General features: G+C 37.4%; 2 protein-coding genes across 2 annotated transcripts; both read left to right on the top strand.

Annotated features, from left to right (window-relative positions):
* The first annotated feature begins 2536 nt into the window (after positions 1-2536).
* LOC129729117 (cytochrome P450 4V2-like) lies at positions 2537-4316 on the top strand. The gene is made up of 6 exons (XM_055687600.1): positions 2537-2891; positions 2991-3249; positions 3315-3441; positions 3504-3599; positions 3641-3676; positions 3732-4316. Exons 1-6 carry the CDS (start codon positions 2537-2539, stop codon positions 4314-4316), a joined length of 1458 nt encoding a protein of 485 aa, XP_055543575.1.
* Positions 4317-4760: 444 nt separating this feature from the next.
* Positions 4761-17375, top strand: LOC129727132 (cytochrome P450 4V2-like). The gene is made up of 5 exons (XM_055684621.1): positions 4761-5145; positions 15863-16121; positions 16187-16313; positions 16376-16552; positions 16611-17375. Exons 1-5 carry the CDS (start codon positions 4794-4796, stop codon positions 17193-17195), a joined length of 1500 nt encoding a protein of 499 aa, XP_055540596.1. The 5' UTR covers positions 4761-4793; the 3' UTR covers positions 17196-17375.
* Positions 17376-17746: the final 371 nt, after the last annotated feature.

Here is a 17746-nt window from a genome sequence, read left to right as displayed (position 1 = left end):
GTTATTGAATACGGGTGTTTTTGCTTCCGCTCCGCAGCAAACACACATTTAATCAAACTGGAGCGAATACAATATTGTTGTTTGCGTATCGCTTTAGGTTGCATGCAGTCGACCCATACGATGAGTTTGGAGGTCTTAGCTGGAGTACTACCATTGAAAAACCGCTTCTGGAGCCTGTCAACTCGTATTCTTATCAAATGTGAGGTCTTGAACCGTCCCGTGATTGAAAATTTTGAAAGGTTAATCAAACTCAATTCTCAAACCCGTTTTATGACATTGTATTTCAATCACATGTCCCAAAATATTAACCCTTCTTCGAATATTCCAAATCGTGGCGACTTATCAAATACTTCTGATTCTACTGTGTTTTTCGATACATCCATGATAGAAGAAACTCGTGGAATCCCGGATCATTTACGCGTGCAGCAGATCCCTAAATTTTTTTCCAATAAACCAGCAACCAGACCCCGCACAATAGAACCAGGACCCAAGGACTACGAGCCTCTGTCCCAACTCACGACATCGTGGCTCAGCAGTACGAATCCATACATGCCATTCGACGATTATCAGACGACCATTGAACAACAAAACACAGATTGGAAATTCCATGCGAGTTTTAAGTTAGACTTAATTTCAGCTCGTAGTCGGCAGCGAGGATAAAAAATTTGCTTTAGTTTTTAAGTCATCAGATATAATTGGCCCAGTTAAACATTAAATTGTATTTGTGCCGTGTCAAATAAATGTTATGTGAAGAAAAATTATCAATGTTTTAGAACCTTAAGAGTGAATATACAATATACAGCGTTCATATAAATCTATTGAATCAAATCAAAGTTTGAATGAGAAAGGCTGGGTCTGACCGCTAGGTGGATTAATTTAGGTTTTTTGGAAAAGGTATAGTATGATCTATTGAAGTGGCAAGTTGTCACACGACGTGGGTGTTTAGAAAGCTTATTTCCCTCTTTTAGGGGGAGTAATCAATCTACATTAAAACTAGATAGTTAATATTTCAAGCAAGCTCTCCGATAATGAATATAACGTGAGCAAAATGTCATACCTTCAAGCTTAATCCTACACGAAAATGTTTTTCACAACGTAGGGGTGTTTAGGAAGATGATTTCTTACTTCTAGGGGTATAAATCACACAACGAATGCTATCAAAATATAGGGATTGATATTCTAAGCATTTTCTCCGAAGATACTATGAGCAAAAAATCAAGCTTTCAAGCTAAATTCTACGCGAAACTGTTTCTCATCACGTTGTTGAGTTTGCAACAGCAGCATGCTGCAGCAGTGTTGCTGGAAAAATTCAATGTTGAGCCGTTCGTCAGACATTCGATCAGTTTAAGGTGAATACCTTTTTCTACAAATTTTGTAGCACCTTACAGTCTTCAGAAGAATTATCCCCAGGAAAATTTCCTACAAATATCATGTATTGGTAGATTTTTAGGAGCCAACTGGAAATTTCTAGAGGATAAGTTTCGAACAAGTAGATTTTCCCATATAAAATCGTATGGAAACTTTGAAAATCGGGCGCAAATCAGGGGTTCCACCGATCGATCTGAAAAGTTACACAGTTGTGACAGGACCCATAAGGAACACGAAAACTGCATGGGAGCGAAAAAATTACACCAACGCTTTTTCCCATACAACTATGTCCCAGTCTAATGCCCAGTCGAATGGCACTTTGGAGAAAAAAAAATCTAGATACGTGCCATCCGCCCAATGAAAACAATCGAATTTGTTAAACGAAAGCCCGTCTCACGGTTCGAGACGGAAATTTCGCGGAAGCTGAACAGCGCTCACCAGTAAAAGCATGAGACTTGGAAAAAGCACGTGACTGGTGTGTAGAAGCGAGAGCCAATTAGTACGACTTCGTTGGTTGCTGGTCGTTACGTACGCAGCCATTTTACAACCACAACTGTTTACGATAAAGTTTGCGTTTTTCGTTGTTTAATAAACAACTTGCATAACAACCGGTGGTTCTGGTTACAACCAACCGAAAATGTTTTTCATTATCATTATGCATTTAGACTAAATATTAGCTCGTCTTCTCTGATGCGATCTCTTGTCAAATGGATTACTGAATCGGTGTCTTTTATATTAAACTCAGTTAAATAGGGAATCATTTCAGGCTTAAGCCTGCTGATTACATATGAAGAAATGCGTAAGCACGTAACGATCTAAACAAAGACAAGCCAACTTGTATGACAGCTCATTCACAGCGAAATATATATTAAACACACACTTTTACGACCAAACATTAACATAAAATTATCAAACTTATCATTAAACGTTTGCGTTGTGCACTTTCATACCAAAACTAATAGCTCTTTCCAATCCAACTGAACACGTGCTAGTTGACTGTGATAATTTCAACAAACTAATCATAACAATAAACATGTACCGTTTTCGAAAGCTAACAACTCATTTGAACTGCAACAATATTTTCCCCAGTAAGTGTAGTTCAGTTTGCAAACAGTAACCGAACTGTTTCGGTCGTTTCGAATAATCCAAATAGAACAAATTTAACAAAATGCTGTTGCTAACTTTAATCATCTGCTCCTGTGTTCTGCTGGTGATTTACATTATGCAGCAGCTAAGTCGTGTTCGCTACACCAACAACCTGAAGCCCGTCCAGTCGGGACTACCCGTGCTCGGGCAACTGCCGATGTTCTGGAAAAAAAGCGCCAGTCAAGCATTCTGGGCAGTAACGCAGTGTTTCATGCAGATCGATCGACTTGGAAAATTAATGCTGGGCCCATTGCTGCCGGTGGCTTTGGTCACTCAACCAGACCTTTTGCAAATTGTTTTAACCAACAGCAATCTGTGCGGGAAACCTTTTTTCTACGATTTCTTGCGACTGCAGGGTGGTCTCATCACCGAAAGGTGTAAGTTATTCGTTTTCAATTCTTGAAAACAGGATGCAGTCTAGCAGTTTTAAAAATGAAGAGCTTTCGTAGCACACTTACAAATCATTCTCTTGTCAGCGGTAGAAAAATGGCGCCGTCTTCGGAAGATCCTGAATCCCACCTTTAACAATCGAATGCTGACCAGCTTTCTACCTACCATGGATTACCGTGCCAATAAGATGGTGGCAAAATTAGTGCCTCTAGCGGATGGACAGACGGAGGTGGATATCATGAATTTCATTTGTGAGTGCTCACTGGAGATGGTATTCAGCACTACAATGGGACGCAACGCACACGAACTGCCCGGCCAGCGAGAATATTTACGAAACATAGAAATGTGAGTGAAAAAAAGATGACTCAACTTGTGGTGAAAATCAGTATCATTAAAATATTCACGTTCAGTATTCGAGATCTTCTCGGAGAAAGAGTTCTAAACGCAAATCAATACTTCGAAGTCTTCTATCGAATGAGCAATGCTTACAGGACAGACCAAACTTCGAGAGAAATTTGCAATAAATTTGCAGAGAAGGTATATATTTTGATTGCAAGTGTAAAGATCCAGATTTAAACAATCTTCTTGGTGCAATACAGATTATCATCGAAAGGCGCAAAGAGCTTGAAGAGGAATCAAATATCGTAACTGAAAAAGATGAATTCAAATCAAAATCACTAAACTTTTTGGATGAGGTATTAGCTATACAAAAACAAACCCTATATTCACAGATCAGGAAATTTCCGCTCAACTACACACTATAATGACCGCCGTAAGTATGAGTAAATTGCTACAAAACACTCCTACTAATATGGTCAACCTTTAAGGCACTCGACACATCAGCTTTGACCATAGCCTACACCTGTCTATTCCTTACAATGAACCCGGAGGTACAGTCGAAAGTCCTAGCCGAGATGAAAGATGTATTTCACTCACCATCGGTGGAAGTCAACTGCGATACTCTCAAACAGCTTGAGTACACTGATATGGTCATCAAGGAAGTTCTTCGACTCTGCCCGGTTGCTCCACTTATCGCACGTGAAACCTCGGAAGAAATCGTGCTCGATGGTGTTTGCAGCCCGAAGGGACAAATTTTGGCAATAAATTTCTACGCCCTGCATCGACGCATGGACTTCTGGGGTACCGATCCGGAACGCTTCGACCCGGAACGATTCCGTCCGGAGGAGTGTGAAAAACGTCATCCGTACGCCTATCTCCCGTTCAGTGGAGGCCTTCGGAATTGCATCGGTAGTCGATATGCAGTGAATTCGATGCGAATAATGTTGCTGAGAATTCTACAACAATTTGAGTTGCACACCGATCTAAAGCAATCCGACTTGAGGTTCAAGTTTGAGATAACATTGAGGCTGACCGAACCACACCGGGTGCGATTGGTGAAGAGAAATAAATGACTGATGAAATAGTTTCAACCCAACGAAATCAATATCTTTCCCTTCAATTATTCGAATAAAAGAAATGAAAATAATTTGACAAATTATGTCAAATGAATGTTGTGTGAATAAAAAAAACACTACTAGCTCTTATATCATCTTTAAAGCTATCATCCTGCATTTATTCCTAGTTTTATCTCTTGGGCAAATCTGTGTTGGCAACTGGTCGACAAAAGCGAAAATATTACGCTGGAACTGGTAATATTCCAGCGGGTAACAATTGGCCGTACTTGACACCAACGAATTACCACTTTCACTTCTGTTGCAACCAACAGCAGACAGCTTGCAACGCGGAAACTATCGAAGGTCACAATACATCGCTTAAGCAGCTCTCATCTCGCAAATTGGGATGCAATTCAATCACCGTGCGACAGAATAGAATTTAGTCTGCGGCTGCTATTAAGTCAGTTCAGTGCTTTTTTCAACTGTAACTCCAAAATGTTTTTTCTGTTACTATTATCGATACTCGGCATCCTGCTGGCGTATCAGTACTTCAAGATCCTTAGCGGTTATCGTTTTGCCGATCAAATACCCACCGTCCGACCGGTTTACCCGATCCTCGGCCATTTGGTCGCGTTTTCGGGCAAATCTTCCGAACAAGCCTTTTGGCTAACGGTGAGATACTTCCAGCAGGTGGATCGCCTCGGAAAAATCGTGTTGGGTCCGAAACCGTTCGTGTTGGTCAACCAGCCGGATCTACTGCAGCAGGTGCTCACCCGAAGCGACCTGCACGATAAGCCCTTCTTCTACGATTTTTTGACCCTCGGTGGTGGGTTGATCACGGAACGATGTAAGTAGAAGTGTGACGGATTCAAGCAGTATATCAGTTAGTTTCAGACAGGGGGCAGAATCACTGAATCAGTATTTTAAGTGTATGTTGAAAACTACAACTAGAAAATCAAAGAAATTATTTCTACCTTCCTCAACATTGTAAGGTTATACTTTCGCGCTTAGATGATATTTTTTATTTAAACGCGTAACTGGAGTTGGTTTCGAAAGCTGAAGGAAAATTTAACTCGCGTAGTCGTACCTAAGCCTGTAGTACACTCTTTGTCTAATGGTCAAATATTTGACCTTCTGACATAATGGTCAAATTTATTTAACATCATGGTTGTTGTTTGCCCGTGTTTGCCCCATGTTAAAATTGGAGAGTGACAAATAATTATCTTTGACCAAATTTTTATCTGTCAAAAAGTGACAAATATTTGACGCTCGGTCAAAGAGTGTACTACAGGCTTTAGAGTCATTAGTAGTTTGGTCCGTTTCTCCTGAAGTAAAAATGAAAGAAAAATCGTTTGAGGCGAACTGAAACTTGCCTCAAAAGTACAGCGTGTCGCGATATCACGGTTCTAGCTTCCATCTAGGATCAGCTTCGTGTATCAATTTGTGCGCTAGTGCCTTTAGCGCTGTTAGCAGCAGTGTACACGAGTGGTATAGTTTGAAATTGGATTAAAAGCCTACATCGACCATAAATTACAGTTTCGGATCCATTTGTACTTTTGCTGATCGAGTATAAAACATATTATGGGTATTCATGTCGAGCTCGTAAACAAATACCCAGCCGTAAAAATACTCACCTCCATTGACGAGTAATAGAAGATACACAGTTTACGACTGGGTATTCGTATACGAGCTCGATGTGTAGACCCCTATTATACATTTCGACAAAATATGATCTTGTATTTCTTGATACCATATGATGTCAGATGAATTTCTGAACAGTTATTAGTGCCAGTTTTAACGTTACACGTGAAAAGAGCATCCAAACAAATTCTGAAGAAATACAAAAAAAAAATATCATTTTTTAAGAGGCAGTGTTGCCCAGTATATTGCCTTTGAATTTGAAAAATTACATTGCATTTTAAGACTAACGGGTGTATTTAGATTTCGAATTTGGTAAATTCATTATGTTTCTGAGAAAAATTTACACGAAAAACACTTATCACTAGAGGTGTCTTTAAGAAGCACCTTTAAGAAAAAAAAGTTTTTTTTCCGGTTTTAAGGGGTTATATACCTTCTTGGTCGAGAAAAATGAGGAAAGTTTGAACTTATTTTCTAGTGCATAGAACCATTTTTATTGCATCAAAGTGGTATTTTTTTGAAAGTAAAGTTTATCAACAACAAGTAAATACGTTTGATTTTGAAATTTACCAATTATTACTGGAATAATGACCGTTTCCCGGAAACGCTTTTTTTGCAGAGGCTTGCGTTGATCCTGATAGAGACTCAGCGGGTCGACTGAAGTCAAAAAACTCATATTATTTCATTAGTTTAGAAGTGTGCCGTGTCGAACGATCGCTATTATGAGTATTTTGTTTTCAGTGCAAAAGGGAACGTTTATTCAAAAAATGCACGTTTTGAGCACTAAAAATTGCATAAAAAATTTTTTTACGGCAAAATGTAACCGTATGTTTATAAAAGCAATCGTTCGAGGACCGGCAAATTCAATAACGAAAATTTAAAAAAAAAGATGAAGGAAATCGGTTCAGTAGTTTTCCCGCAATCAGGATCACGGTAAAGTCATTTTTTGAGAAACATCATTCCGCGATAAACGCGTGTAAAGTTTCAAGATTAGCTTATGCGCCCGTGGCGAGGCGCGCTGCAAATCGCTCTAACTTTCTCCTTATTGCTCAGATCTTCATAAAAATTTGTGAAAATGTTCTCAAGATGTTGTACTTCAAGATAATGCAATAAAAAATCGATTTTTTGGAAACTGAAAAGGTATATAACCCCTTAAATAACCTAAAATACTTTGAAAAGGATTTTTTTACCTCCGGATATTCTTTATCGATGGACATTATAGATTTAACGTTTTGAATAAAATTATATGATGAATCCAAAGAAATATCAGTTTTTCGGTTAAAAATTGTATTATGATTTCAATTTCGAAATAATGTTGTTTGGAGAAAATTAGCCGAGGAATTCAAAAAACATATTTTTGTCGGAAATTTTGTCAGTCAAGCGACTATCGAAGATTTTCACAGTAGGCGCGGATTTTGCGTTTTTCGGCACGTTTTTTTTCTGCTTTATGAGTATGTCAAATAACCTACAACGAACGAACAGCACTATATTTAATGAAATCTCTCTATGATTCACAATAATCAGTGAAAATCAACGATAATTGCAACACAATATCAATCAGTTTTTACTTAATCGAAAATTAATATTAGAAAATTAATAATTAAACAGGAAAGAAGAAACAAGGAGAAAAACGGAAGGACCAGAGTGAATATTTACCGCTCACTTCCTGGCGCTGCGTGTAGCAAATCTTGATATCTGCTTAAGAGACACACAGTAAAAGCATGACCAAAATCGCACCGAATGATCTATGGTCGAAAATCGACCATTTATGATTTTAATGAAACCTTGCATACGTACTTGGCTTAGCAAACAGAGCATCTTTTACATATGGAGTGATTTTTCATATTCATGAGTTATTTTTCAAAAGAGCGTATCCGTTTTGGCATAAGTTTGATTTAAATCGTTGCAGTTTAGAAATCGTTGGTTGTATAAAAAAAACTGTCTGAGAATGAGTTGTATGGAATTAATAATACCTCATAAAAAATATACACCGTAGAACTTTTTTTTACAAAAACATTATAAACGCTAAATTTCAATTTATAAACAAAAATAGTTGAATTTGTTTTGATTCTTTTTAACTAGGAGTTATTAGGTAACTTTAAAAAAAGCCCAGGATGGAGAAATGAAAATAATATTTTTTTTTTCTTTTAATTTTTAATATCAACATTTTTTAAATATTTGTGTTCCAATGATTTTAAAAGATTCATTTTAAAATTAACGTTTTTAATGTATCGTTGAAATGTTAACGTTTTAAATGTATGGGTTTTCAAGTTATTTTGAAATAAATTTCGAAAAATATTTATTATTTAGACCAATACACCTTTTTGCCTTTCTTCTAGAAAGGTATAGCAATCACTTGCAAAACCGAAAGTATAAAAGTGCTCCAAAGGGCCGAATGGCATATATCACTCGACTCAGCTCGACGAGCTGAGCGTTTTCTGTATGTGTATGTGTATGTGCAGATTTTTATTCTCACTCACTTTTCTCAGAGATAGCTGGACCGATTTTCATGAAATTAATTGCAAATGAAAGGCCTAAGTGCCCCATAAGACCCTATTAAATTTCATTATAATCGGATTTTTAGTTTAGAGGTTATGTATCAAAATGTAAAAATCATGAAACATCGTTATCTCAAAAACTACTCAACCGATTTGAACAAAATTGATTTCAAATGAACGAGCTACCTTAAAAACTCTTAACTTTTAAATTTCATAAGAATTGGACATATGGTTCAAAAGTTATGAAAAGAAACGTGTTCTGGGGACTGTTTAATCTCACTCATGTTTCTCAGAGATCGCTGGACCGATCTTCATAAAATTAGTGTCAAATGGAAGGTCTAGTTGCTCCATGAGACCCTATTGATTTTTTTTGCATTCGGACTGTTACTTTGCCTGTTATGTTTAAAAATGTGAAATTCAGCAATGAAAAGGAACATATTCCGAAGACTACTTAAACTCGGCCATTTTTGGCTGTTTTGTCTGCCAAAAATGGCCGATTTCCGTCTAACATGAGTATCTCCGGATCTAGAATGATACACAGCAACTGAAATCGACCACAGACCCAAATTTGGATTCTAGGTTGGCAACCTCCGGTCCCTGGGAAACAGCCGAAAATGATCGAAAATGTTCTCCAACCAGAAACCAGAAGTTGCCATCCTGCAACCGAAAGTCGTGATTTTGCACTTTAAAATTGCCTGTGAAATCAATTTCTATCATCTGGGAGTTATTCTGGTTCCGAAAACATTCATATTGAATGCTATTTAGTCATTTCCGGATGTTTGCCAGACATCGGAAGCCACCATCTTAAAATTCACGATTGTGTCTGTGATCAACTTTTAGCTTCTGTGCATCTTTCTGGTACCTCAGATACTCATATTTAATGGGCATCGTCCATTTCAGGCTGTTTTTCAGTAACTGGAAGTTGCAATCCTACAATTCAAAATGTTGTCTAAAGTCGATTTGTGGTTCCAGTGCATCATTCCGGTTTCGAAAAAACCCATATTGGGTGGTATTTGGTCATTTTCCGCTGTTTTTCCGAAACCGGAAGTTGCCATTTTGGATTACATAATGGCATTTGGAGACAATTTCTGGATAGAACGTCATACTGGTTAAAGAAACACTCATATTGGGTGGTATTTGGTCATTTTCAGCTGTTTTTCAGAAAAAAATGTTGCCTGAGGTCGATTATGGAACATATTTGTTACCACTAAAACATTCACCTGCCAAATATGGTTCCATTTAGTTCATTAGTTCGCGAGATGTGCAGAAATTTGTGCACCACTATGGACAGATTTGTATTTTCTTGATTGGTTATTGAGCTGTGCGAAATTTGTGTTTCATCTGTATGGAACCCCTCCCTTCCAGAAAAGGGAGGGGCGGCCAACTATTATGGACATATTTTTTACCCCTTAAAACATCCACATGCCAAATTCGGTTTCACTTGCTTGGTTTGTTCTTGAGTTTTGCAGAAATATATGTTTCATTTGTATGGGACTCCTCCCTTCCAGAAGGGGGAGGGGTCTCAAACTATCATAAGAACCTTTATCGGCACCAAAAACCCCTACATACAAATTTTCACGTCGATCGGTTCGGTAGTTTTCAAGCCTATATGGATCAAACAGACAGACAGACCGGAATGCATTTTTATATGTATAGATTACAGCATCAATTTTTTAGAACCTAAAGAGTGAATATACATTTACTGAATTGAAGCGTTCATGTAAATCTATTTTTACAAATAATAAGTTTAAATGAGAAAGGCTGGGTCTGACCGCTAGGTGGATTAATTCAGGTTTTTTAATTTGTCCGTGGTTCTTTAGCAAATACCGTAAGATCATTGACATTCATGATCAATATCATACAATTTATTCTTTGTCAATAAGACGATTGGGCGAACGGTTCTCAAGAAAAGTGTTGAAGGCTGTTTCGCAGTGAAAAATATTCTTCTACAGGCTAGTGATTCCCTGAGGATGAAAGACAAGCCTGGCGGCTACCCTAATACATATGAGTAAGTTTGATATTTTATTAATAATAATATATTTTCCCATGAAACAACAGTTTTTAATAAAAAACCAGATACCCAAGTAATTTGCACCACTTCCGGTCAAATTGGAATGAAAATATTATCTGAACTCAAATTGCATCATCCAGAATGTCCACAATCAAAAGAGTTCTAGAGATTTTTGCAAAATGAGAATAGAAATTGTAGCAAAGTCGGAGAAAATTTCATTTTATTTTTTTATATTGCAAGAGGTCGAGTCTTGCACACTAAACCACTGAGTTACAGATGCCTTTCACGAAGAATTTCCTCAGAAACACGATGAAATTTTCAAATTTGAATACAGAATATACTTCTTTGCAGAAAAAAAGTATTTTTTTTTAAATGAAAAAAAAATTGGCAACACTGCCAATCAAAATTTATAAATTTAGTGTTTTTGTGTAAAATTTTCTAAGAAACACGACGATGTTATCAAATTATAAATCTAAATATACTCATTTGCCGAAAAATGGAATTAGTTAATTTTTGCCGCCTAAAATTGATATATTTTCTGGATTCACTATTCACTAATTTTCTTCAAAACTAATGTGTCAGTTTTTTCTAGACATTACATATTGAGCCATAATTAAAGAAAATAAAGGTTTTTGACGACAAATGGCGCTTTCTTGAAAACAATAGAATTACGATATTTGAAAATAATGTTGAAGATTGCTGGAATACAGTTGTACTTGGGGTAGAGCAGTACTCCATCGTAAAAAATAAAGCACCACTTCGCCAAAGATAACCCAGTGCCACACAAATATCCATTTTCTCAGCCTTAGCTTCTTTGTATGATTTTTCGATGTATCTTGACGCAAAAACTAATTTCCCCGAGTTTGAACACATTTCACCTTAAGGGGCAACAAAGGCACCATTTGGAATTTTTGCGAAATCGGGATTTTTTCATGTTTTTTCAACGCCATATTGTTTTAAAGCCAAATATCAAAATTCTAAGAGCTTGTCCACATATTGGCATTTTCTTACTTATCTTTAAAAAAAGGTGAAAAGGTTGTTTATTACACACGACCGCAGAGTTAACGTAGAATACGAATACTGTCTTAAGTCAATGTATTTCTTGTAATAGGTTTGGAAATACACTCTATGGGGTAATCAATTTAATGTTCTCTCTGCTCCAGATGACGTTTACCTCTACATACGTCACCGATAACAATAATGAACAACAGTAGAAGTTATGTGCAGCTATGCAGTTTCACTTGCTACCGTATCCAAAATAGGAATGAAACCGTATCAAGTTGCACTGAGATAGCTCAATTTAGGCAGTGGCTATGAAGAGGTTATAGACAAAAGTGCATTCCCGGTTAACTAAGTTTAATACGAACAATTTTCTGAAGTTTGCGGTAGCGTAGATAGTTTTACAACTGATTGCTGCAAATGATAGGTCTTGAAAAATTATGTGATTCAGACTCATTGGCTCAAACACTCTTCAATTAAATGTTAAAATACACTTAGTAAACATTTAGGCTTTGCTGAAGTCAAAAGAAGTTAATAATGTTTGTCAATGCCATTTATTGACAACTGAACATTGCTTTTTAACATGGTAAATTTTTGATCTAGTTCAAAATGATTTACTGTGATATTTAAAATCAATAAAAGGTGATTTATTTGCAACTATATATAAAAATTTTAATCGCTATACTGCTAGCCACGCACGCTGTACATATGCACACACACGGTATATAGCTAGCCACACACGCTATAGACATGCACACACACGCAATAGCATGCACACGCTAAATAGCAAACCACACACGCTATAGATATTCACACACGTGATATATGTGCACACATCCTATATATACATACACGCTGGATGATGGTGGCTTCTCAAACCACCTGGCGGTGCGAGTCTCATTCAGTTTCTGGCTTTTTCCACCCAACGATATCTGAATTGGATTACCGCTGGTGGAGTCCAACTGCAGCTAACCACTACCACCACCGCTGTTACTCCACGCCGCCTTTATCCACTGCCATAGCTGCTACCGTCCGCCGCTGCTAGTAAACTGAGCTTGCTTGAGGAGAAACAGTCTCTTTTATAGTCCAACGAGTGCATTCCCGGCTAACTAGGTACTCCATCCTGTCGTCTTTTTTAGGGAAAGCCAGCAAGCGACCAATCAAAGGTCGACATTTACGTTTCGACAAGGTCCAACAATTTTCAATAGTACAATAGTTCGAACAATCAGATTACAATTTTCTGTATTTGGATGGGTTCTTAGTTGATTTTTCAATCAATTGCTGCAAAAATAACGGAAATTGGTTAAAAACTGACTGAGTTTAAAACGTTTGAAATTGGACAATTTTCGTGACGCCCTCGAAGTTTTCGGTTTTCGAAATTGGATCCCTGTTTTGAAGTTTAACCCCTGTATATGTTGCCGTAAGACGTATTCTGCGTCAAAATAGATCTTAAATCGAACAAAAACTGAGCTCAAAACGGTGATTCTACGAAAACGGTTTTGGCATGGTTTTAGTATACACTGGATTCTCTTTTTACGCGATTGATACGTGCGCGCAAAAAAAGAATCGCGTAAAAAAAATCGCGTAGTTTCGAACAAATCGCGTAAAAAAAATCGCGTAACTTGGAGCAAATCGCGTAAAAAAGGATCGTGTCGTTACGAAACTTTTCGCTATGTGGTAAGTGTGTGTATGTATGTGTGTATGTATGTCTATGTATGTGTATGTGTGTGTATGTTTGTGTGTGTTACATATTGGCTCATAAACAATATTTCCCATGTCACACATCGCGTAATTTCAAGAAAATCGCGTAAAAAAAATCGCGTAATTTTGAGAAAATCGCGTAAAAAAATCGCGTAAAATAAAATCACGTAAATAAAAGTCACGTAAAAACAGAATTCAGTGTATTTCACAAAGCGAAATAATATCGAGTATATTTGAGCATTAACGGTAATGTGCTAATATCTAAAAGTGATAGTTAAAAACTATCTTATATTGAAAGAAAAAGTCTCAAGAATCGATTGGTAGGTGTCTGATCCACGTAAAATATCAGCAACATGTCAATTTTGCCCCAATTCTCGTAGAATACTAAAAAAGTTTTATCTCGACGTTAGATTACCTTTTTTGAAATTTGTTCAATGTAATATCAAGAGTGTAAAAGATTCTCGAAGAAACAATCAGAATTTGTCTTCACATCATCCTCCCCTTTTTGTGGGGAGGGGGTTGCATTCAATTTTATCGAAGACGCGATGATTCATAGCTGAAGCGAGATTTTTATGTTTTAACCGGTCCTGGCCAAAAATGCATTCGGTCGTAGCTTGAACTGACAACCCAAATATTTAAGCCCTTTTCTTGGTATTCTTGAATAATGTACCAAAATAAATACGTGGCGCTTTGGGCGAGTGAAAGTAATAACGAATAAGAATCAGGTTAGATTATCAGCAGTTCTGAATGTAACTTCACACAAAACAAGATTGTTTTGAAAATAACTCTTTCTGTCAAATTTGAATAAATTCTCGTCATTGTGGATTACCATTTGCATATAACGTAGGGTGATTTTCGCTTTCTAGTTATCATAACAGCATTTTCAGCACCTACTAAGTAGTCCATGACAGACAAAAAATAAACGGATGCCCCAGCACCAACGCGTTTACGCATTCACTTTGTGTGCAGACGATGAACTTCACATATCGGGGTAATTGGAGAGCCCGCCACAAGATGAACATGATTCTGTCTTTCTCTTCTTAGGTCTCACCGTTTGTATAGTACCGTTTCAGAAATGAAAATGATTATTAAATTTCTATTTGTTAGCTTTTATACCAGTCTTTCGAAGGAAATTTTCACTGGAAGAGAAGCATCGTAGACTAGGAAATGACATATCAAATACTGCATCAAATTTCGAACACTTAAGCTATGACGCAAGTTCTTGCACTAAAAAATCGATGAAAAATCAATTTTCTCGCTGGTCTTGAAGGTATTAAATATTAAATTATTAAATTATAAAAATTATATTAAATTATAAATCATAAGAAATTCAATTCAGAAGGCTTTGATTCAAATTCCGAACACTAAGAGATAGATAGGCAAACCCCCTCAACACTGACTGTTATTTTTTTCAACGCCTGCTGGTTCCCTAGAAGTGGTTCTTTAGTCAAGTGCTATACATCACTGGGTGAAGGACATTCCGAGGAACGAAATGGAATGGTACCGTAATGCATCAAATTTCGAACACTTAAGCTATGATGTAACTTCTTGCACTAAAAATCAACGAAAAATAATTTTTTTCGACGATCTCAAAGGTTTACCATGTTGGTTAATTTATTTTTGTTGCAATTAAGTGGTATTTATATAGATTCAAACAAGTTTTGTTTATTAAATTAACGAGAATTCAAACCTAGGTTTTGATTCAAATTCCGAACACTTCCATGTAATTACTAAGCGATAGATAGGCAAACCGTCCCAACACTGACTGTCACTTTTTTTAACGCCTGCTGGTTCCCTGGAAATGGCCCCACAGTGAAGAGCTATACATGACAGGGTAAAGGACATTCCGAGGAACGAAATGGTATATAATAATCATACTTTCGATTACTCTAGCTGTAATAATGTGGTTTTCATTCTAAAGTGTTCGAAGTTTGAGACTGTTCTAAGTTTGAGTCAAAACGGTATATGTAATCATACTTTTGATTACTCTAGCTATGATAATGTGATTTTTACTTTGAAGTGTTCGTAGTTGGAGCGTGTTCGAAGTTTAAATCAAAACGGTACTTGTCGCAAAATCGTTCAAAAGTAGTCAAATCGTATACATACATACATACATGAATACTTAGTGTCGGCTGTGTTGGGGAAGAAAGGTTTAAGTTGATTTGGACTGGATCTCAGAGCTTTACCTGATATTTACACTTGTTAGCTGCTACGATACAAAATTTGAGCCAACTCGTCGCTGACATAATTTAATATTTCTGCATACTTGAGATGCATGCATGAGCCTTACTTATTTACACCTGTCATTATGCAGCAGCTTAGTTGCGTTCACTTCACCAATCCCTTACTCGAGTAACTGCTAATATTCTGCAGAAAATGCTCCAGTCAAGCCATCTGGGCAGCAATATAGTGTTTTATACAGATCGATCGGCTCGGAAAGTTAATGTTGGACCTATTGCTGCCGGTGGTTTTGGTCACTCATCCAGATCTTTTGCAAATCATTCTAACAAACACCAATACGAAACTATTTTACACGAGCTCATGGAATTGCGTGGAGGTCTTATTACCGTAAGGGGCTAGTGAATCGAATTTACTTCTCAGGGACAAGTATAAACTTTATTGGATTCTCAAATTCTAGTATCAAACAAGCGGAAATCTAGTCAAGTTTTATAAATCCACAGCTTTCAAAGCACACTAACAACTCACTCTTCCATTAGCCGGGGAAAAATGGCACCACGTGCGGAAGCTGCTGAATCCCACTTTCAACACTCGAATGCTGACCAACTTCCTACCTATCATGGATTACCGTGCCAGTAGGATGGTAGCAAAATTAGGCCCTCTAGCGGATGGACAGACGGAGGTGGACATCATGAAATTCATCGGTGAGTGTACGCTGGAGATGGTGTTCAGCACGACTATGGGACGCAATGCACACGAACTGCCCGGCCAACGAGAGTATATACGAAACTTAGAAGTGTGAGTCATGCAAAAGATCAGATATTTTTGGTGAAAATTGTTAATATTAAAGCATTCACTTTCAGTATTCAAAATTGTGTTGGAGAAAGAATTCTAAATGCAAACCAATACTTGGGAGTGTTTTATCGAATGAGCATTGCTTACAAAATAGAACAAATTTCTAGAGATATTTGCAATAAATTTACAGATAAGGTACTTATTACAAGTGCGCGATAAAAGATATAGATTTAAACGATTCTTTTGATGCAATACAGATTATCAGCGAAAGACGCAAAGAGCTTGAAGAGGAATCAGAAATCGCAACTGACGAAGATGAATTCAAAGCGAAATCACTGAACTTCCTAGATGAGGTATTAATGATACAAAAACGAGAAAATCTCGCATTTACAGATCAGGATATATCCGATCAACTGTACACTATGATGACCGCTGTAAGTATCATTAAGTTCCTATTGAAACCTTACTACTAATATATCTTCAACTCCTAAGGCACACGACACATCAGCTCTGACCGTAGCTAATACGTGTCTATTCCTCGCAATGAACCCGGAGATACAGTCGAAAGTCCTAGCCGAAATGAACGATGTATTCCACTCACCATCGGTGGAAATCAACTGCGACACGCTCAAGCAGCTTGAGTATACAGAAATGGTCATCAAAGAAGTTCTACGACTGTGCCCAGTTGCTCCACTTGTTGCCCGAGAAACCTCGGAAGAAATCATACTCGATGGCATTCGCATTCCGAAGGGACAAATTTTGGCAATAAACTTCTACACCCTGCATCGTCGCAAGGACTTCTGGGGTGCCGATCCAGAACGCTTCGACCCGGAACGTTTCCGTCCGGAGGAGTGCGAGAAACGCCATCCGTACGCTTATCTGCCGTTCAGCGGAGGCCTACGGAATTGCATCGGTAGTCGATATGCAGCGAATTCGATGCGAATAATGTTGCTGAGAATTCTACAACAATTTGAGTTGCGCACCGATCTGAAGCAGTCCGATTTGAGGTTCAAGTTTGAGGTAACATTGAAATTGACTGGACCGCACCGGGTGTGTTTAATGGAGAGAAATAAATGACTGATGACAAGTTTTGAACCAGAAAGACTCCAACCGTTTAGTTCGTAATAAATATATCTTACTCTACGGATCTTTCAGTACGAGAATACCTCACCTAATTAGTGAGTAGCTTTGATTTTATAGCACAGAATAGATCACTCAGTCTATAATAGGTACAAATAAAACTAAAATTGAAACAAATTCGTTTGGTTTTTTACTTAAACTAATTACTGGGAATAGGGAGTGGTTTGATCGTTCAGCAAATTAATTTCAGTTGGCGGTTACGGAAGAACAGAATCCGATCCATCGATTTTCTGGTATGCGTGTAAAATAATTTTAACTGATTTATTTTCGAAACGGAAAAGCAAATTTACTGGTTCACTGGGATAACATTATAATAGGATTAGGTTTGTAACTTCAGGGCTGAAACAAAATTATTGTTTTTCAGGTGAATGAAGTTGGATGAATTGTTAGGAGAAATGAATTTACGAGCTTGAACATTTCAAGATGTTCACGATGCTTGGTGCTGTTCGGTTGTTCTTCAATGGTTGCTTAAGTTTTATGATTACCGT

Source organism: Wyeomyia smithii, chromosome 3, assembly GCF_029784165.1.
Source record: "Wyeomyia smithii strain HCP4-BCI-WySm-NY-G18 chromosome 3, ASM2978416v1, whole genome shotgun sequence".
Taxonomy (NCBI): domain Eukaryota; kingdom Metazoa; phylum Arthropoda; class Insecta; order Diptera; family Culicidae; genus Wyeomyia; species Wyeomyia smithii.
Note: the sequence above shows the minus strand (reverse complement) of the source record. Positions and strands in the feature narration are given on the sequence as shown.

Coding starts and splice junctions, on each gene's coding strand:
- LOC129729117 (XM_055687600.1), top strand. CDS start 2,537: ATGCTGTTGCTAACTTTAATCATCTGCTCCTGTGTTCTGCTGGTGATT. Junction 3,442..3,503: donor GCAATAAATTTGCAGAGAAG/GTATATATTTTG, acceptor GGTGCAATACAG/ATTATCATCGAAAGGCGCAA. Junction 3,677..3,731: donor TACACACTATAATGACCGCC/GTAAGTATGAGT, acceptor TCAACCTTTAAG/GCACTCGACACATCAGCTTT.
- LOC129727132 (XM_055684621.1), top strand. CDS start 4,794: ATGTTTTTTCTGTTACTATTATCGATACTCGGCATCCTGCTGGCGTAT. Junction 16,314..16,375: donor GCAATAAATTTACAGATAAG/GTACTTATTACA, acceptor GATGCAATACAG/ATTATCAGCGAAAGACGCAA. Junction 16,553..16,610: donor TGTACACTATGATGACCGCT/GTAAGTATCATT, acceptor TCAACTCCTAAG/GCACACGACACATCAGCTCT.